General features: G+C 34.2%; 2 protein-coding genes across 2 annotated transcripts in view; both read right to left on the bottom strand.

Moving 5' to 3' along the window:
- ACC (acetyl-CoA carboxylase) overlaps positions 1-23,073 on the bottom strand; it is a 53,577-nt gene that overhangs the window by 16,193 nt on the left and 14,311 nt on the right. Inside the window, exons 6-13 of the mRNA XM_077436956.1 lie at positions 2,182-2,299; positions 1,994-2,101; positions 1,777-1,917; positions 1,524-1,704; positions 584-691; positions 418-512; positions 244-337; positions 54-169 (exon numbers count right to left, since the gene is read on the bottom strand). Coding sequence (XP_077293082.1) covers positions 54-169; positions 244-337; positions 418-512; positions 584-691; positions 1,524-1,704; positions 1,777-1,917; positions 1,994-2,101; positions 2,182-2,299 — 961 coding nt within the window. The remainder of the gene's footprint in view (positions 1-53; positions 170-243; positions 338-417; positions 513-583; positions 692-1,523; positions 1,705-1,776; positions 1,918-1,993; positions 2,102-2,181; positions 2,300-23,073) is intronic.
- Positions 7,542-17,978, bottom strand: LOC143915550 (uncharacterized). The gene is made up of 3 exons (XM_077436246.1): positions 17,711-17,978; positions 8,752-9,157; positions 7,542-7,617 (listed from the first exon to the last, which is right to left on the bottom strand). Exons 2-3 carry the CDS (start codon positions 9,117-9,119, stop codon positions 7,542-7,544), a joined length of 444 nt encoding a protein of 147 aa, XP_077292372.1. The 5' UTR covers positions 9,120-9,157; positions 17,711-17,978.

Here is a 23,073-nt window from a genome sequence, read left to right as displayed (position 1 = left end):
AACATTCCTAGTATATTATAGTAATACATATATGTATATTGACTATCACATACCCTTTCCATTTCGCCAAATATGTCAGGATCTGCGATAGTCGCCGGTGCTTCTTCAATGATTTTTTGGTGCCGTCTTTGAATTGAACAATCACGTCCGAATAAGGATATAGCATTTCCTATAATTACAATTAGACTTTATAAAAAGAACAATATGATAGTTGAAAGTAGTTAAATTTTGCATAGAATTTACCGTATTGATCAGCTAAAAGTTGCACTTCTAAATGTCTCGCACATTTCGCCAATTTCATTACAAATATCGGTGAACCGGGAACTTCAGCTTGGACCTAAATATGTAAAATTTTTCATTTTAGACTTTATTTTAATTTTAAATTATAATTCAATGATACTTAAGGATGAAAATAACCTGTCTAAAAAGATTAGGGAAATCATCTGGGTTATCAACTTTTCTAATTCCTTTACCGCCTCCACCTTCAGAAGCCTTTATCATCACCGGAAAACCTAAATATACAAAATATAAGTATGAAATGATATATATGTATATAATAATAGTTCCTTATCAAAATCATTACCAATTTTTTGAGCTGCCAGAAGACCTTGTTCCGGTGTTTGAACACAACCCCTTGCGAAGAGTTCCGAAGAGATCTTAATCTTTTTGTTGCTATATTGAGCTTTCAATTCTGCAATGACAATTCATGATTTAATACTAAATAAAAGGGAACAATTTAAACGTCAATTTTTATAAAATAAATGAGCATTTAAAAAAAGTTTCTGCACATTACAAAAAAATTGCGTGCATTTTTAAATGACGGATACAGATTGCATTATAAAGTTTGCTTTGATCATTGAAAAAAATATTTGCTACTCAAAAAGTGGATGAAATGTGCATTAAAATGACAGATGAACTGTTTCGGCAACGTCGCGAATACCAAAATACGAACCAACGTTTGATTAGGTTTTATTTATTTATGGTTTGGTTAGGTTAGGTTAAGTTAAGGTTGGTTTTATTTATTTAAGATTACATATCACTAGTGAGATTATAATTTCACTTCTTCTTCTTCTTAATGCCCTGTCTGCATCCGGACGTTGGCGACTACCTCGTCGATTATTTGAAGATATCCGCATCGGTCTTCAGCGGCTCGGAACAGCTCATCAACGCTCATATCGGTCCACATGCGCATGTTTCGAAGCCAAGACAACTTAATAATAATTACACTAGTGAGAAACAAAACTAAACATTTTCGACAGTTGACAGTTGTCAATAGCGGAAGACTGCAACGTTGCCACTTTTCGTATCTATTCTAATGCTAAAATCTATTTTTTTGAATGATCATTTCATATTTTTTAACGGTCATTTTATAATGCCAAAGAAATTTTATTCGATACACAATACGAGATTGTTAAATGCACCGAAAATAATGCAAATTTTTAATGCACAAACATTTTTTTTTAAGATACAAAGTATTCTTCTCAATGTTTTCTCAAAAAAAATCAATATTTTTGAAATCATACCACTTCCACTCCACGGCAAAGTCGGAATATCAGCAGTTTGTGCAACAATGGAAGACGCTATTTTATCTCCCAAAGCCCACATGGCCTTTTCAGGCGGTCCTATAAACGTTATACCACTTCTGTGCAACAGTTCAGGAAGCTTTGGATTCTCCGAAGCGTGGCCCCATCCCGCCCATACAGCCTACAAATCGAATCAAACATAAAACATCACAATAACAAACAGTATCACAGAAAAATAAAAACAACACAATACCTGCACTTGATTTCTAACAGCAATATCAATAATCAATTCAACGTTAGCGTAATTGTTATTATTAGACCCTCCGGGCACAGGCACATAATGATCGGCCATTTTTATATATTCGGCATTTGCTTTCAAATCTTCAGGTGTCACCTATTAAATGTAAGCACATAAACAATTAACAAGAATCTTACATGACTGTGCTTCACCAGCAACAAATATAACATACCATGACGACAAAACGTATGGACCTTTCATTCTTGAACATCTCGTACGACCATCTGCGGATTGATCTCATGCATTTTACGGCTCCGATTCCATTATTGGCAATGAGCACCTTAAAGAAAATGATTGAAAATATATTATACATACATAGTTTCATTATATTAAACGAATGGACGAAATGTATGTATGTACCTTATTTATAACCCGAGTGCCTTTGAATCGGCGAACGAATTCTTCAGGAGTAGCTACGGTGAAGTCTTTCTCTTGCAAGCGACTGTGCATGAGAACGGTGCCTTGAGACATGGACGGTCTGAAAAAATAAGTTTAAATAAATACATCATTGATATTTTATATTATTACAACATTTGAGACATATTTATAACATTATATTTAAAAATAAGTAATTATGGACTATGATAGAAATACTTTAGTAATCAATCAAATTAACATTGATAGAGATTGCGATTTTCGATATCAAATTGTATGAAATTATGTTCATTTCGTATTTACAATCATCAGTCAATTTTAGTTGTATGCATAATTAACCCAAAATTAGTACTGCATATAAAAACAGATTTTACATATTTTATATCTAGACATTGTCGAGATTTAGTAACCATAGGAATATATTTTTTTTCTTTTTGTATACACAAAAAAAATCACATATCTAGTAAATAAACATCATATTGATAAAAAAGAATGAATTTTATCTTGATTTAAGATAAAAATATTACAAATGTTTTTATCACTTTTCTGATGGGTTTAAGTTGTTATATAATAAATAAAAAAATATATATGGTAAGGAGGCAGGAAATACATTTAAATTATTTTATATCGCTATTGATTAGTTCTCATCATCAATATTTAGCTTCAAATATACTCTCTCCTCTACTATAAATTCATTCATCATCTATAAATATTTCAATTTTGAATATACTTGTGTGTAAAGTTAATTAAAATACCTTTCCTTATTTGTACATAATCATAGCCGTGATTTATTTTATGCCTGGTTCAAAAATCACCATTTTGTCGATAGTTTAGCTTTTATTAAATAATAACAAATGAACCCTGTATTAAAAAATAAATAAACAACTCATTAGTAGTTTAGCCATATTCAGGGCTGGGACTCGTTAAAAAAATAAGACTCTGGAAACGATTTTTCACATTAGGTTCATTTTTGAATATTTCTGGAGTACTTAATAATACAGGTATATGTTTATTTACATATAGTGAGCTGATGTAAATCATTAACTTTTAATTAAGCTTCTCTTTCTTTCGATATTCCGTATTTTGTATTTATGAATATGTTACAGTCCAAGTGTACATTTCATAGTTAATTTGTTCATACACGAACTTATCTGGTCAGTTATAGTGTATACAAAAAAAGAACTAATTGACACACGAACTAGTTTGTTCATGCACAAACTTTTAGGCATAAGAATTCTCAATTGTTTGTCCTATGCTCTATGTATACTTACCCTGGGATGCAATATTTTTAATAACAGCGAAAAAGGTAATTATGGCAAAGTTGTTATATGGTTTCCATAGCATTTCCCTATTCAAATATTTGGTGTTTTAGTATCTCAATAGTTTTGAGAGCTAAAAGTTTCATGCGACACCTTTCCATAATTTGTATTTTTTATTTATTAATATATTACGGTCTAAGTATACATTTCGTTCGTTCATGAACATACTAGTTTGTTCATACACGAACTAATCTGGTCAGTTATGGCGTACACAAAATAACAAATTGACAAACGAACTGGTTTGTTCATGCACAAACTATCAGGCATAAGTATTCTAAATCGTTTGTCTTATGCTCTATGTATACTTACGCTAGGTTGCAATATTTTTAATATCAACGAAAACGGGAATTATAGTAAGGTTGTTATATCGTTTCCATATAATTTCCCAATTCAAATATTTGGTGTTTTAGCATCACAAAGGTTTTGAGAGCTAAAATTTTCATGCGACACCTTTTATATGTTACGGTCTAAGTGTACATTTCTTTCGTTTATAAACATACTAGTTTGTTCATACACGAACTAGTCTGGCCAGTTATAGCGTACACAAAAGAACAATTTAAAAAACGAACTAGTTTGTTCTTGCACAAACTATTCTCAATCGTTTGTCTCTATGTATACTTACCCTGGGATGCAATATTTTTAATATCGGCAAAAACGGGAATTATAGCAACGTTGTTATGTGGTTTCCATAGGATTTCACATTTCAAATACTTTTAGCGTTTTAGTATCTCAATAGTTTTGAGAGCTGAAAGTTTCAGGCGACACCTGATGGGGGTATATTTGAATATATGCAGCTTTTTAGTTTTAGCACTTAAACTGAACTAGTATTTTCATGAACCAACCAGAGTGAACACTTAGACTATAACAAATATGTACATATGTATATGAAATCTGTTAAATATCAGGCCTCTCCTTAATTTGAACCAAGTATGAGAAAAAGACAAAAATAGAAACACTGTCTCAGATTCGCTACATTGGATCACTCTTACTTAAATTGTAATTCAATATTCATATACATTATTAAGTAAAAAAATAAACGCGATTTCGGAATTGGAGTCGCTCGAATTTGCAACAACTGTTTCCAAAGCCCTGGTCATATTCCAATTTCTAGTCATGCGATACGATGGTTCGGTGATTACTGGTCCAAAGTCACTAAAATCTCTATAACGGAACATCTGGCAGCCGAAAAGTCCATCATACTAACGATTATTATCATACGTATTCGCGATTTTAATGGCAAAAATTGTCTTTGTGACCACCGCAATGTGACTAATAATCCAATTACCGTGATATGATATTAAATTTTTCTATAATTATAAATGTTGAAGTATTTGAATCGCTTAAACGAAAGGTCGACGTGACAAAAATCTGCATGCGGATTCATTCGATTATTAAGTGTATGAAAAGTTGTATTAATTTAAATTTTTAAAATATCAAACGTGGAATTAGTTGCATATGCGTACAGAACAGACAAGTACTCGGTTCTTATGTGATTGGTGTTTGGTTTTAAATACCGAGTCCATTGCAGCAGGGATGGATCCATGGCGACAGAGGGGCGCAGCCTCGGCTGTTAGGACTCCGCCCTGGCCAAAAAACACGCAACTATCGGCAGAACACTACGTTACAAACTGACACCTGCTATCTCACCACATGCGATATCGCTATTTCACGTGTTCCGTTCCAGAGATAGTCCAAACATGGCACGCGGAATATAATGTGGTACATACTTTTCAAAGGATTTAAAATAATTTTAGTCTAACTTTTTATAAATAAAAGCAACCGTTCCACTGAACTGACTATCCTTTTTTTCTAAGGTGGTATTTAAATCGGTAATTGGATTACTCCGCACATTGCGATCGCCCAAAAGGCAATTTTTCCATTAAAATCGCGAATATGGAATATTTGGCACTCGAGTTCTCGTTATTATAATAGACTTTTCGGCTGCCAAATGTTTCGTTATAGAGATTTTAGTGACTTTTGGGCGAGCGCTTTGAACCGTTTAAATCACTCCAAATAATCCAAGTTTGAAATTAGTATAACAATAGTCAAGTTCTATTCTTATATTGTTAAACGAAATATCTATGTATGAATATTACATATAAAAGGGTGAGTGATCACTTCATGGCACAGATGTGTATATTTATCACTAGGATTTATATATTTGTCATTTTTTATCTCGAAAACCACACAATATTGAAGAAACTTTTCATTCCGCCTAATTCTGGCCTAAAAATAACAATTAAATGGGTCCTAGACCTTAGGAAAACTCACATAAGGTGTTAAATTACCTCTGCTATTACATAGTTTCCTTAGGGCCGGGCCGCACCGTGCAACTTTGTCGGCCGACACGAAAAAATGTATGGAAATGTGTTCGACAAACAAGTTGACGGGTGTGGCATGTCTCATCTACCTGCATGCATTGGTCTGGTCGCCCTCAACCAAGTCGCTCGCAAGTCGCACGGTGCGACCCGGCCCTTAGATATTTTTATATACATCGTTAAGAGGACTGTATACCCGAAACCTTAATTTTGTTGCCATTCCTTTCTTCGATATATATATATATTGAGTGATAGATAACATTAGAGCTGTATTCATACTAGCACAGCACGCACTGACTACTGCATGGACAACTGAACCATCAGTACGAAAAGTATTCTGATACATTTTTAATGGCCACATTCATGTCTAACGTGGCGTAGACGTCTAAGTCTTGGTTCGTAGAATCTTTGATGTTATCGAAAAAATCAAATTTTCTATGACGACGATATCGGTTCAGTTTTCGATTTCGATTCCGATTGCCGATATCAGTTCCGGATTCCTTTTTCATTTACGGATCCTGATTCCTGTTTAAGTTCCGGTTCCCGATTCCGATTTTGAATTCAAATAAATTTATTAAAAAAACAAATGAATTTTTAATATCATATTAGTTATTTTTAAACGATTTATATTACAAATACCGAGCGAAGCCGGGTAAAACCACTAGTATTTGAATAATTTAACAGTTTAAATGATTCAAAGTAAAACAAAATTCACTGGTTATTGTTACAGCGTTTTTATAAAACCTGCATACGCAATAAAGAGTCAACATACAATATTTAAAAAAAACCACACACACATTGCTCATGTTTTATACATATGTAGTTGTATTCAATTTTATGTATTCGTATTCAATATTGACACTTGTAGCCTCGGTGTCAATATTAAAATGTATTATATATTAAAAAAAAACACCCATAAGCTAATTAATGCCTCAAATATAAAAGAAAGAAAAAAAAATTATCCACACTAAGCTATCGCGTGTTGATAATAGTTCCGAGCAAAACTTGACCCAAAAATTATACCGATCGTAGGATTGGAATACTTGATTCGACAATAAAAAATTGTATTGACAAAAGTTTTACAACGCCTGAAGTGGGTCAACGAATGCTAAAAATGCCGACAGCAATTCAGATGCACTGCAATGTCAAGTTCTGGGTTGAGACGAAATCGCCCGATGCAATTTTAAGGCATGTGCTCCTTCGCAAACCTTCAACTGCATCACGCAAATCATAATAAAAAATATGCACGTAACAGCCGTGAATAAATTCAATACGCAAATACAGAAAAAACCTTCATAAGAGTCGTGAATCTGTCACAGAATCCATAAAGTCGACACATTGAATAGTACAATTGCTGTCAATTAATACGCCAAGAACGATCAAGTACATTGTCCATGTTTGCCTTGGAGTTTGCACCATTGCCTCGACATTGCGCAGACAAATAAAAGAGTATATTTAGGAATGATTTCCAAAGGGGGAAAAAATGATGATAAAAAAGGAAAACATCGCAATTTTTTGCCAACTGTGATTATTGCCAGTCGAGCCTTGAAACTTGGCAAAGACCAAGTGGTCGAGTAAATAACATACTAGCCTCGATAGAAAAGAAGTTTGCATAGAAAATACTTGAAGACGAAGGAAAAACACGTAGTAGTCGAGTTGAATTACGCAACGAGCAGAAATAATCAAATGAAACGATAGATGATTAAGCTTAACTCTCGGGTACCAGTTTGTCTACTACTACTAAATAGCTCCAAGTTTTTACTTGTTTGCGTGTATTAATTACACTACAATTTATTCACCTGACACAATTTCAATTTATATTGACTATATCTTTCACATAAAGTCACAAAAAACTGAAAATCGTCAGTGTTTCATTGAAAAGATTCAAAATGTTAATCGACCGATAAAAATGCGTATACAAATGAATGTGTTTCCACATGTTTCAAGTTTCTTGACATTGACATACATACATTCTTATCTAACCTAACTATGAAAATTAAGACGCAGACACACTGAATCGTACGGCACGGCATGTAGATAGGTAGACTCCAGCTGTGATGGGCGTATCTTCATGTCATTATTAATTTGTACGATATTATTTAGACAATTTTCTCCTACTTTTAAGTTTTGCCCTGGATCGCCATAGCATAAATCAGTGCCGTGAACCACTCTATGTTTGTGCCCTTAGATGAAATATCGATTCCAATAAAAAAGTAATCAGTTTTTAATTCGATTGTCTAAAAATCATCAGTTGCCGCAACAAATTGCTAATGCAATAAAGTTTTGACAAGTAGACAGAAGACGTTGAACATATCTTTCGTCTAATTAGAAATATTTAAAATAACCTAATCCACTATAAGATGGAGACAACAAATAATTAGCATGGTAGTTTAAAGTTGAAGTCTCATACCTTGTTTCGTTTATCTAGGCAAAATGAAGAAAAATACGCGACTGTTATTTGTTAGCTAAGATGTTCTGACAAATAGAAATCGTAGATACTAAAAGTTCATAGCAAAGCTAAGCACCTTTGGGTACCTATGTACCCATGTACCTATCAAACTAAACAAAATAGGGGTTTAGAGTATCTGAAAAAGTTTATTTATTTAGTTATATATGTACATGTGAATTCAAAACAACAATGGAAACTTCTAGAAAATAGAAAACTTGCAGCAAATAATTTTTCTATTACTACGTATGTTGACAGATGCTGCTTATACAAGCAATAGCTAAGGCAGGCACAAGAGCTAGCTAAATTATGTTATATGTACTACAAGGCTTGGGATCAATTTTATATGTAGTAGTATAGTAGGTTCTCAAAAGCCAAGTAAAACCATTAGTTAGCTAAATTAAGGACACCCACACTATTGAGAACTTATAAGGACTGCGAATGTATAGAAAATGGTATGACAACAACTCACGTCAGAGTGGTTTGCTGGACCGGTGGTTTTAACAAATTCGAAGAGGAGCCAGAATCGTCCATTTCGCTGGTCTTCCTGTCCAAACTGGTCCTTCTATCCAAACTGGTTCTTCTGTCTAGGCTCGCCCTCCTGTCGTCCGAGCTCCTTCTCCTGTCGTTGCCTGCATAGTCCAGACTACCCCTCCTCTCTAACCCCACAACCACGGTGGGTATGACATCTTCTCCAGCCTCCCAGTTAGAGTTCTGATCCCCCGACTCGAGGACGAACCTTTTAGAAGGCCTCCGTTTCAACATCGGAGGACGTCTCGCGATCCAAGCCCAAAGTCGACTGAATATATTCTTGGTTTGCACTTCGCACACGTCTGTCATAAACTGGCGGAAATTTCACCGCACAAATGTCCTACACACTGTCAACACGAAACGAGTCTTTGGGTTATTCAACGCGTATTTGAAAATCGAATCGATCGCAAAATCAAACGTCAAAACCACATTCCAGTTCACAGAGACCGGTAGAAAGTTTCATTCGGACCACACTCCGAGTCAAGGTCGCACCTTCTCCAATTCCTCAACATCATATAAACAAATGATTGTATCGGCTAAAACATGGATTTTCAATCTCATTCGGGAGCGGGATCTAATTTAAAACACAAATTGAGTAAAATTGTGATATACAAGAATAAGCAGCAGTTATAATATGTAAATTTGATCAAACTAAGTTTTATGACTATTGTCATGGGGCTAAAGTGTACACACAGATCACGCCTTTAAAGCCCAATATTGACAAACTACTAGAGCAATATATAAGTTTGATCTGTATCCAATTGATACATATATGGTCCTTAAAAGCGCAAAAGTGATAACTCGAAAAGACCTAATTGTTAACTTTTTTGTTTTAAAATTTGCGATAACTCAGGAAGACTGAATATGAAGACAAACAAATTTAATGCATTGCTTTTTTCAAGTTTTGAGAATGTATAAAAAATTTCATTGCGCATTTCCGCTACGGTTTTCTCTATCTTTAAATGTTATTATACGACACGTTAATAAGGAGATGATGTTTAACGTGGGAACATGAGAGAGAGAGAGAGAGAGAGAGAGAGAAAATCCACTGTCTAAGTGCATTCGTGGGTGAACAATAGAGACCCCGGATTAGGCTAACGGGACTCAGTAAGTGCCCTAACAAAGGCTACGCTGGAGTACTCATAGACCTGGGCGAGTGCGTGCGTAAACAATATACTCGCCAGGGCAGACCTTTACGGGCCTTAACAATGGACACATTAATAGATCGGGGAAGCTGTGATGTGCAACTTGTCCATTATAAGGAGGTACATACGGTAGATCAGATCATTCTAGAGTGAGGACCTCCGTAATCGTTGAATAAATGCTGTGAAGCGATTTTGGCCTTTCATTTTGGACACTGAACCCACCCCTACGCAACAATAATGATAGAAAACGGTGAGATGTAAGTCCCATATTTCCAAGGATACGTTTTTTATTTTATTTAAAAAAAATCAATACCACAGAGACTTGAGAGGTAGCCCCAAAGCGTCACTGTGGTTATAATACAAATATAAAATCAAGAATAATAAAAATCAATTGATTGCAAAAAAATGCGTGCAATCTATGGCGACTTTACAGCAGATTTATATGTTTGTGTATTAAAAATTACAATTTTTCATAATTAATTTTTGTTGACTGTCTTTCAGTAGAAGTTCCTTTAAGTTTAATTTAATTTAAATGTTTTACCGATTGACATTACAACAGGTGGTTTCCGAAAAGATTTGACAAGTACATAATGTGAAATTCAAGTTTTTAAATAATGCAAATTTTATAAGATGTAGTGTGAAAAAGATAGAGTTATTAGCGTCTAAACAATTAAAATCTGACGAGTGGGTGGCGGAAAGTTAAACATATAATTTAACCGCGCAAAATAGCAAAGTTTCAAAACGATCGGAAGAATGTGGGAATTTCGACTGAATTATTAGCGAAGTGAATCATAGAAAAGCCTACCAGTAAATTGAAAATTTTTCAATATACTGATAGAATTCTACATATAAATGAAACTCCATCAAGTTTAATACGCATATTTTCGAACACATTTTAAAGCGCAATGAAAAATAGTCAGATAACATCGAAACGGAAAATCGGTATTTACACTGTACTCTTAAGCAGAGTATTTTCAAAAGAGAAATGTTATAATAATAGAAGTGGCTTTAGGCGTTATATTGTTGTCAAGTGACGATTGTCGACAGACATTCCTAAATAATTTTAGCATCAGTCGTATTTGATGCTTGGTGCTCGACGTATGTCCGATAAAAACTTCTCTGGGCAAGGTCAATGGGCAAGTGCATCGTTAAAAATTTCACAATGCATTCAAAAGCACACAATAAACAACATGGGATACATTTTTATAGATAAATTGATCATTTAAGTAACATATTATTCATCGTAGTTTGACAGTTTTTAAAAGTGTCATGGTGATCGCACGCATTCTACATAACATTTCAGGGGTGGCACCAGAGAAATGCAAAAAATATTTTTAAATAAATGTAAAAACATTTCTCTTGGTGGCGCCGAATACTCAATTATATTAATAACCAATTATTGAAGTTCAATTAATATAAACATCGTTCATTTTTATATTATACATATTTTTGTTGAAACTATACATTATAAGTTAATTTAAGAGTTCCCAAGGACAGGCAAATACAAAAAAGTGGATAAAAATAATCCGCCAACTGAGAAAAGAAACGGATTGGCCACCAACGCCCAACACCACCATATACTCAAATTGTAAATAAATCCATATCAAAATAAAACTTTAATTTCTGTAGTGAATATGTGATGATCTTGATTGTATTCCGTGCGTGTCAGCTTAGTTATGGAGACGTACCGCGTAATATTGAAACAATTTATTTATTCGTAAAGGCGCTTCTATTATTATAACATTTCTATGATTTTCAAGTTTAAAATTGTATTTTATTTTCATCTACACAATACAATTTGATGCACGTTTCTTTAGATCATCAAAACTTTGTTGATTTCGCAAACTACACAAATCTCCATAATGCGTTTCATAATGCATGAAACGATCTGTTCCGCTCAAACCACAAACGAGGCACAATCACTAAGCAATGATCGCATGATATCAACCGGTTTATGCAACTCTTAATTAAAAGCGCAATTTCACCGATGAAAATAAAACACACGCATATAATATCACATTTCATCACACTATATGTGATAATACATGTATACGGTTGACGCGCACTGATAACTGCACTTGATTGATGCACGTAATAGAATTACGAGATTGATGAAAACACAATAGGCCTTATTGCTACACACTATTTTTTCAATCTACAAACTACGATAAATTCAATCAATATTTTACTTCATGTTTGCTCTGGATGAGGATCAACCGACGGAAGCGCACAGGGATCGAGACTAGAGCTCTCGGATGGCCTATAGAACAAAATGGAACAAATTACGTCAAGTGGAAGGGGAACGGATGGTAAATCGTATGTATGTATGTACGTATGTAAAATGACAAGAAAATAATAATACACCATTCGATTATAAGAAATTATACGTATATAGTGACAAAAACAGACAATTTTAAAACGACGTTGTGAAAACGCGGCGTGCGAAAAATTTACACATTTTACTACCAAATTACTAACGATAGTAGTGATCTTCGGTTGTGCAATTTCTTTTGGCCAAAGTTGACTCTAATAAAGATGATTATATAACCCTTTGAATGCTGACCAACGCCGATCAGCGTTTTGCTAACAATTCCACGGAGCTGAAAAACGCCGATGGGCGTTGTTTTTTGAGTATGTAAAAAGTGAACAAAAATACTACCCGCTAGCCTTTACAGGTAATATTGAAAAAAAAAACATTGGACATGGGTCTTGTAATCCGTGTCAATGTTTATAAAGGCTGGTTTACACCGGAATTTCTGAATTTATAACCATAGCAGGGTTATCCCTAATTGCTGAGTATTTTAGATTGCGGCTTGGCATTTAGATTGTGAGCATTACACTTAAACAACAGTTTTGGAAAATACATTCATTAATAGACTTCTTTTGTTTATTTTATATTGTTGTAAGATATAAAATAGAGAGTCTAAGCACACCTTTACAAAACTCGAAATCCTCGGCGGTAGTTATCTAGAGCTGTGATCTAAGGTTTGTTTGGATTAGCTACAATTTTTACATACCTCCTTTTAGCTTCACTTACGATTACAATTCAGGAAAAAATTTGCCTCTTATCCGATCGTTTTCATACTTTGCCATATTGCTCATTTTGGTCATCAATATAAGTAAATGTATCCTCCGCCATTACGATGCAGAAAAAATATCGTTTTAGACGCATTTGATACTGAATTTCTGAAAAGTGCCTGATGTTTATCCAGTTTTTAGTTTAAAACATAGATGGCGGCAGTTTATTATAGCTACCTTCTATTGGATTTCTAAATAATTTTAGTTGGAAATTTTGGCGAAATTTTCAGCGTGGCGGGCTTTCAACAGAAAAGACGCCAGCACTCAAAGGGTTAATGACATTTTGAGTCTTTGAAAGACTTGCTTACTAATTTATATTGTATGTATGTGTGTACAGACAAAGTTAACTACAAAAGTTCGTGTATACCAGTACAGGACAAACCGGTAAACTACAGTACGAAAAGTATTATTTGGTACAATTTGTATGGACACATTCATATCTAGCGTAGCGTAGACGTAACAGCAGTAGCCGACAAAATCTATTCATACTATACAACAGTACGTTTCTTTGGCCACTGTGGAAATATTCACGCACGACGTGACGTTATAGTGGCGAATGCACGCGTACGAATGAAAATATTTTCAGAAACGTCAAATTGTGACAATATGACGTCATATTGACACAGTATTGCTGTATTATTTCTTATGTATACTCTATGTACAGACGAAGTTAACTGCCTATAAAAGTTCGTGTATACCAGTATATGTACAGAACAAACCGGTAAATTGCAGTACGAAAAATATTTCTTAATACATTCTATATGGAAACATTCATATGCTCCGTAATGTGTGCCTGGTTTAGACGTAACGAAAGTAACCGACACGATCTATTCATATTATACAGCAGCATATGTCACAAAATGATCAAGCAGGAACGGTTTTCTTCGGCCACTGTGGAAATATTCACGCCATGACGTGATGTCGCAGTATTAACGGAAGTGCAAATGCGCATATGAATATTTTCGGAAACGTCATATTGTGACAATATTGACTGAAATATATGACGCAAGTAATATTGTGCCCTATCGTCACACTCTGTAATGTATATGTAAGCCGATTTTGCCGTTCACTCGTCCAAAACAAGTATGCACGTGCCGAATATGGGTGACGCTGCATATTATGAATGGAAATTGTCTTTTCCGTGCAGTGTTGTGCTTAGCTGTTGACGTGCAGTGCTGGGTAATATAAACAGACCCTAAATCGTCTCAATAAGTTGTACAACTAAAATAGTTCTTGAACTGTTAAGGTCTGACCGCACTATGCGACAACCGAACGATCCGACACTAGACGACACCGAGAAAGACAACAGAGTATTTTCAAACGTGTCCATTACGATTATTTTTCACCATCGTAATGGCGGACTTGATTTCCACATAATTTTGATGACCAAACCGAGCAAAATGGCAAAGTTTGAAAACGATCGGATAAGAACCCAAATTTCGTCAGACGAAATCAGAAGTAATAAGAAGAAGCTAGTAATAAAAATGCGGAAATTTCAAATCAAATAAATGCGTTTTTACATACCTCCTTTATTATTGAAATTTATTCAAAAAAAAAAATAAGCCTAAGCACTTAATTAGTCTGAAATCCTTAAAAAAATACGCCGAAAGCGAAATTTTTATATACGCTCATTCCTTAAATCAGAATGTGCATCGATTAAGATAAAACATCTGATATACCAATGAAACTCACATATCCAAAATTATCAAACATATAAAAAGACTAAAGCTCTAGCTAGACGCAAATTTTCCACAAACGATAGTTCTAAAGATTAGTTTATCTTTTAACCACACCCCATCGTCCACTTACTAATCACACTTTTGTAGAAGCTCTAATCGACTATTGTAGAATACACACACACACACACACACACCGGTATGTAAATTGCTATCGTCAATAAGGAAAGAGCAAGTCTCAAATTGTAAAACCAATCTTGTATAGCACTAATCAAATATTCTCTTGGGTATGTCACTAAATGGAAATGCAAAAAGAATACCTGCATACTACAATGTAAACATTTCGAGGAAAATATGATTATTTTAATCTTTTCCGTATAGTATTTAAATTTAAATCAATGAACACGAAACAGGAATCACAGACAGGTGTTTGAATTTGACTACTTTCGCTAGTTGGTAATCTATTGACACGGACTACAGAGCGTTAAAAATCATAGGTTCGATCCTAACATCGAAAAACCTATGCAATAATATGAATATGTAATAATACAAATAATAACGTTCAAAGCTCGACATCTTGGTTTAACAAAAGGCAATAATTACCATATAAAAAAATGGATATAAAAAATTCATCAAATGGATATTAAAAAAAAAAAATTATGAGAAAAAAATCACTACATACTGATAATTTCACCCGAAAATAAAGCGTTCTTTATGAATACGAAACCGCTTTTTGTATGTCTTTCGTGACTGTCATTTCACACTAATCATTTTTTTACGCAAGGTAGTGCCAATGATTTTACGAACGTGTTACGAAACATTGGAGCTAGTGCTTCCAATCCCGGAAGGTTACTTCAGCACCGGGATTGCGGTGCTGGGAATTTCCGATCCCGGAATCCCGATGCTAGCACCGGGATTTCAAATGTATAAAAAAAATAAGTTCAATTGCATGTTTTCATATTTCAAAAACGTTTAATTGCATTTTGCAAGCTCTCCCGATGTTTCACGCAAAAAATACTCGCATATTGGCGTACTAATTTTGAGAGTTTGGCTACATTCTTTAAATTTTCGGTCCATAACTTTCTAAGATTAAATAAAACACATCCGAAATTGTAATAAAATAAAGTAAAAAACATCGCTTTGATTCATTGATTTGTTTTTTACAGATAGTTGAAATAATCCACCCAATATAAAAAAAAACTCCAATTACATTTACTTTATGTAAAAAATTCGGATGTGACCAACCTACGACATTATCTATGTATTTGAGGAATATAAGAAGCATAAAAAACAAAATTCGATAATCGAACATATGTATGTACATACACGTTCACACATACCGGCTATGAGCATTTTCAATACAAATTGAACACAAATGTAGGAAAACTTACACAGACTAAAGTTCTACTTCAGTCCGATTTGATGAGTGGTTTGGGAGATAATTTAAATCAAAAACATAAAAAAAGAAAGAGAACACCTATAAGGGGAGGTACCATTTCCGGTCAACTTAACAATTTGAAAAAAAATTACGGTGTATCGATAAAAATTTCAGTAACCAATACTAAGTTTCAGTTCGATAGGACGAACAGTGTTGAACAGAAAAACAGAAACAGTGAACAGAAAAAATCCCCAAAATACACTGACACACAATAAACATACAGACACTCACACAGAAACACAGACACACACACATTTTTTCTAGATCACGAAAACGTGATCAGCGGTCGATTCTGAGTTCGAATCAGTTAAAATATACTTCAAATATCATTGCGGTTGAGCACAATATCTGCGACAAAGCCGTTCATACCATTTCGTGGAAACGGCAAGCTGTCATTGCTCATCCCACCATTGTTCATTATATAATATTGCTTTATGTTTTTTCCATATTATTTTTGTAAAAATAATATTTTTAAAGAAATTTCTGCCAGCACTGTAATCCCGGTATTCAGACTAGTTTCAGCACCGAGATTCACGGTGCCAGAAAACACCGGGATCCCGGTGCTCGGGATCCATGATCCATGATCCATGATCCAAAAAAATAAAGACATTATTACGTCCTTTCAATGTTGCAACACATTGCACGAATGCGACAGCATGCTCGGTTATCGTAAGTCTCACGCTATAGTTTATTATTATATTATAAAATTATCATTTTTTTATTGCATTATTTGAAAAGTCGGTACTTTCGGTATTGTAATCCCTAGTGACGACAACAGAGTGTATTACCCATATTCGTTTTTTTGACAATGCTTTAAATTGAAAATTTATTTGCTGTATTTTATCGATTTAAGTTGAGTGTAAAATCCGTGAGTGATTTGTCGTGACACCTTTTGATGTTATCACATTTACGCTTTAATGACGCAATATATACGAAATTATTAATTAAACTTATATGCACCCATTTTCAAACTCCCATTTTATATTATATTTCGTTTCATTAGTGTTTGCAGATCGAGATTAGGGCAAAACCCTAATCTCGATCCTCATTGGTCAGAACGTCTCAGCCGACTAATAGGAGTCGCTGATTGTTTTATCTGCTGCGAAACCAAACAGACAAACAATTTTTCTAAATGCTTATCAAACGCATACTAAATGCTTGTACATATAAACAAAACTAATACATTGTAGTTTTTGCGCAGTTCGGAAATAAGTATGTATTTTAAAACAAACCAAAAGATCAAATGCAAATTTAACCCAACGATACACACAGCATAGAGCATCTGATCAGATGAAAAGTTTCTCTGTCCTAATTACATTATAAACACACGAATCGAATGCAAATAAATAACAACGTACTATTATCAAGATTCTTTACACCCAACTAAAAAAACCCAACTACATAACACCAAAATCCTCAAATCACAGCAGCTAGTCAAGCAAACAGAGAAACCGTACATGAGTATGATGACCCCAAAGACTCGTTACGTTGCGATCAATCAATCATATATTACACATTGAAAAAAAAACACTGATTCACCGGTCTATAGCATAAGATACTCACTAGTTTCATTAATCGTTTCGAACTTATGGGTATGGAGCACAATACTATAACCAGACACGAGTAACCGAGTACTGTAGAAACGAGGTGGTTTCGTGACTCGAGTAACTTCTGATTGAACACGACAGTTTTTACAACAACAAAAAAAAAACGATTTGTCCGATCCGAGCTACCGGTGGGGTTATATTTCTGATCGATTTTGTGTTGACGTAAAGGGATTGTCAAGTGGTGGGACGTGGCGAGGGGCCACGACGATAGTCCGCGGTCGACTGGCTGTGGAATAGCGGTTTTGCTCGCTCCACCTCTTCCTCTTGGTCAGCTGGGTGTTGTCGTAGTCATCAGCAAGGTGTTTCCAAGCAGACGTAGACAGAGTCATCAATATGCGCAACCAATGCTGCACCAATTGGCTCAGAACCCATTGGAAATAAATGTCGCATCTACATGGACGAGACATAGGGTAGGAGTTAAGTTAGAATCCGAGATAATCCCTTAAGTTGAAATTGTTCAACCACAGTGTAGCACACTGATTCAATGATTTTTTACCAGTAGAGAGGTCGTGGGACCGGAATTCAAGTATCGACCGGAATCGATTAATATTCGATTAGTTAGAGTACGTCTATCGGTACTGGCAAGATCTAGATACCAACGTATCTAACTTAGCCCTTTCAGTGTTGATGTTTTTTTACTGTCCTCTTCTTATTTGTGTTGAAAGCCCGCCACGCCGAAAATTTCGCCAAAAAAAATCGGGTTTACTTGATAAGTACGGTAACATGTACTGCTGTATAGTATGAATAGATTTTGTCGGCTACTGCTGTTACGTCTACGCCACACTAGATATGAATGTTTCCATACAAAATGTACCAAATAATACATTTTGTACTGCAGTTTACCGGTTTGTCCTGTACTGGTTTAAATTCACGAACTTTTGTAGTTAACTTCGTCCCAACATACATACATACAGTATAAATTAGTAAGCAAGTTTTTCAAAGAATCAAAATGTCATTAACCCTTTGAGTGCTGACGCTTTTCTGTTGAAAGCCCGCCACGCCGAAAATTTCGCTAGCATACCCAACTAGAATTATTTAGAAATCCAATAGAAAGCAGTTATAAAAATTGTACCTAATGCAAACAAACACTAGATAACTACCGCCGAGGATTTTGAGTTTTGTAAAAGTGTGGTTAAATTCTCTAATATATCTTGCAACAATATAAAATGAACAAAAGAAGTCTATTAATTAATGTATTTTTCCAAAACCAGTTCCATCTACTTCATTGTTGTTAAAGTGTAATGCTCACAATCTAAATTCCAAGCCACAATCTAATATACTCAGCAGTTAAAGATTTCCATCGGGTAATTCTGTTATGGATATAAATTCAGAAATTCCGGTGTAAACCAGTCTTTATAACAACATTGACACGGATTACACGACCCATGTTCAATGCAACCTGGAAAGGTTTAGCGGGTAGTATTCTTGTTTACTTTGTACATGTTCAAAATACAACGCCTATCGGCGTTTTTCAGGCCCATGGACTTGTTGGCAAAACGCCAATCAACGTTGGTCAGCATTCAAAGGGTTAATCGTTGTGATAGTTCCAATAAAATTGGCATCCCCTCCCTTTCTCGCAAAATAAGCTAGTCCGAAATTGTTGATTTTTGTGTATGTATGTATCTGTATATCTGCATGGTGTCGATTTAGGTACATGGCATATTCCTAGTTTAAACTTTTCAAACATTCATTCTCCTGAGTGTAAACTTATGTAATCGTTAAATGCGTAGTGGTTGGGTTTGGGAGCATTGGGTCGATTCGAGAGACATATGTATGTGCGAGAAGAATCTATGTAAGTAATACTTACGATGGGTCTAAAACAGAAAGGAGTTCTTTTCATAACTTGTCCAAAACAGAAAAGTTGCTATGACGACGGTTAGTAAAAAAATGTAAGCTTCCCAAGTTAAATAAAATTAAATTTGAAATATGTATGTAATGGTATGTTAATTTTAAATAGGTCCATGAACGAATATTAGGCTTGTAGATTTTTATTTTTTATTTTTAAGAGGTATTGTATGAATTTTCAGAATCCAAATTCGTATATAGGTACATAGCCTCATAAAAAACAAAATTCAGTTTTGTGGAAATTTAAAATCGTTGGAATAATATAAAATTGAAAGAAAAAATAACAAGTGACGAGTTGTTTTAAAAAAATATTAACCACGGCGCACTAATATAAATATATAAACACATTAATAAAAATATTAGGTTAGGTCTAAAATTTGCGCAAAGAAAGTTCGTATAAAGATCTTCTTATACCAGCACCGTACGTGCTGGCAACTGCCCGTAACCAGCAGTAAGAAAAAATACTTTTTGGTACATTCTGTATGGATATATTCATATCTAACGTGGCGTAGACGTAACATCAATAGCCGACAAAATCTATTCATACAATGCAGCAGTATATGTATGTCACCGTAAAGTACCAAAGAAAACGTCATAGTGGCGAGTGCACCCGTTCAAACGAAAGTGCGCATGCGCATATGGATGTATTTTATGAAACGCCACATTGTGACCATATAGACTCGACGATATGATACAGGTAATATTGCGCCGTATCGTCGCACTTTGTAATGTATATGTAAGTCGATTTTGCCATGCACTTGGCCAAAATCTGTCTGAACCTGCCGAAAGCGTGAAGTGCTGAATAGTATGAATAGAAACTGTCGTTTACGAGAACTGCTTTATAGTAGCAATAGGCCTTTAACTGGAATAGATAAATATCGCAACACAAACAAAACACCCCCTTTCCTAACCTCCACAAAATTGCATCATTTTTCATAGAAGATAAAATGATTCATATTCACACACCAGGAAAACCCAAAAAATAATACAAACTTTATAATAAGAATTATATATTGTATATTGTTAAAGTCGCTATAAGGCTGTAACACGATTAAAAGTATCCAATATCAAACGAAAACACAAGGAGTAGGCTTTTAAGGTGTAATTAATTTTGAATTGATGTAAAAGCACGATGTAAAAGAGATCGATAGTTAAAGCACGTTTTTAGCCTCGCTGTGACGTCAACAGGCAATATAATCACAACATAAATATACAACAATAAATTTTTAAGGGCTATTGAAGCCCTGAATGCCATAACAAAATCAAACAAGGCTCTCAACACTATGGGTGTTGAGGCGAATGAAAAAAATAGAACGATTGCATTGGATATCTGGAAACTTATAGTTTATACAACAAATGTAATATCATATTACATTTGTTGTATAAACTATAAGTTTCATAACTATTATCATATTACTAATATGATAATAGTTATGAAACTTAACAGTACACGAAAAAAGTATATCTCAGGCAGTGGTTCTCAAATGAAATATTACCGTGGCCACATAATTGACATCAGCAGTCCTACAGATATGTCCTTTATTTTGGCTACACCAATTTTTCTTTGGTGTGATCAGTGCCGGCCTTACACCCGATGGCGCCCTCGGGCAATTTTTTCTAAACACCTTTAGAAAGAACTTTCGCCTTTGGCGCTCTAATCTAAAATTCTGAATGGCTTTTGGAGCTCCTATTTTAAATTTTAAAGCGCCTTTGGCGCATCGTTCGGCGCCCTAACTTATGTGGCGCGCTCGGGCGCCACCCGACTTAACCCCCCCTAAAACCGGCACTGAGTGTGATTAAAAATAAGTGTTTTTTATTTGTTTTATTTAGGGCACGACTGATTTTAGAAAGATAAAAGCAAAATATTCGCTTTATTCAATTTGTTTAATAATTATGAAAGGAACATCATGCGCTGCAGACAGATTTTTTTTATTATTACCTTCAATGTATGTATGTATGTACATATGTAAATCTGAAATATTGATTAAATGTCAAAAATAATATTTAAAAAAAATTAAATAATTATTTTATGAAAAAGATATTTTAAAATGATATAGATTTTAATGTGAAATATTTTAATTATATTATTATTATTATTATATACATATATACCAGGAAGGCCTAACAGGTAAACCCCGATGGGCATTTTTATTACATAAAGTAATAAAAATGCAATACAGGATTTTTATTACATAAGTCGCTAAATTACGAAACACTGAAAACTCGAAGACATTACGAATTTTAACTTGTACATAAGTTTTATTGTACATTAATCATACTCAAATAGTGGTGACATAGTAGGTAGGAAGGTTTTTAGCCAATTTATAATCGAAGAACCGTTTCAACAATGAAATTAGAAAAATTGGCAAACTCTTATAGGAAACGATCGACCTGGAGTCACAAATATCCAAGTCTGACCAACAGCATTAGAGATACATTCAGAATAAATTCTTTTCAATCGAGGCCAACTTACGGGTTCGAACCCGGCGCCTCTCGGTGCTGGGAAAAAGCCCCACCATCGAGCCATGCTGCTGGCTATATATAAAAATTACATTTTGAATATGTATGTATGTACATATGTACATTTTCAGACTTATCTTTTAAGACTAGTTTACACCTACATACATATTTTCCCAGCTTCAAGAATTCCTATTATGCTTTACATAAATAAACAAGAAAAATAATGTGTAAAGTAGAAAATGATCCTTGAATCAGTAACTATTCAAATACATTTAAGATGTATTGTGAATATAATATATGAATATATGAACCTTATAAAAAAAGTTTTAAAAATCAAATCAAATCACACAGAAGTACATATAGTCAGGTTGATGGCCGCAACAAAATCGCTAAGTAGCCAGACTTGAGAGCCACTGATCTAGAAAATCGTCAGCGTTTACCATATTTTCTATATGTATATAAGCGTCAAAATTTAACATAAATTTTATATTTAATTATTTATGTAAACTAAACGTCCACACATTTAGAAAGTTTAATACACCTGCACACATTCATACAAAAAACACATGCATGCTGACAGTGCAATAAACAAACTCGTCATTGACCGGAAGAAGAGTAAAGAAAAATTGAAATTGATTCTAATACGACAAACAGCACACTCGGCGAACCAGTTTTTACACATCGATCTGTTCATCTAATACCAATTATTCAACGGAGAAAAAGTCAATTGCTTGATTGACATACATATTAAAGTGTTGTTATAACATAAACGACAATTATACAAATCATGGACAGTGAATGATCGACGTGCACATTAAAGTGGAATGAACAAAATAGTCAGGTTTGCAATAACATTGCAAACTTATTGCGCGTGGTATGCATAATTTAAATCATAAATTTTAATCAGGTAATATAATAGACAGTAATTTTTGTAATATATACCCGTATTGTCTGAGATACATGCAATAAAGTTTTACAATGTGTAGTAGGTTTTTATGGATTATAAAATTGTAA

The sequence above is a fragment of the Arctopsyche grandis genome, chromosome 8 (assembly GCF_051622035.1).
Source record: "Arctopsyche grandis isolate Sample6627 chromosome 8, ASM5162203v2, whole genome shotgun sequence".
NCBI lineage: Eukaryota > Metazoa > Arthropoda > Insecta > Trichoptera > Hydropsychidae > Arctopsyche > Arctopsyche grandis.
This window is presented reverse-complemented; position numbering and strand designations above follow the sequence as displayed.

Bases quoted from the DNA above. Each gene is read 5' to 3' on its own strand.
- LOC143915550 (XM_077436246.1), bottom strand. From the start codon at position 9,119: ATGACAGACGTGTGCGAAGTGCAAACCAAGAATATATTCAGTCGACTT. The intron at 7,618-8,751 runs GTGAGTTGTTGT...AATAAATTGTAG, and splicing joins GTCCAGCAAACCACTCTGAC to TGTAATTAATACACGCAAAC.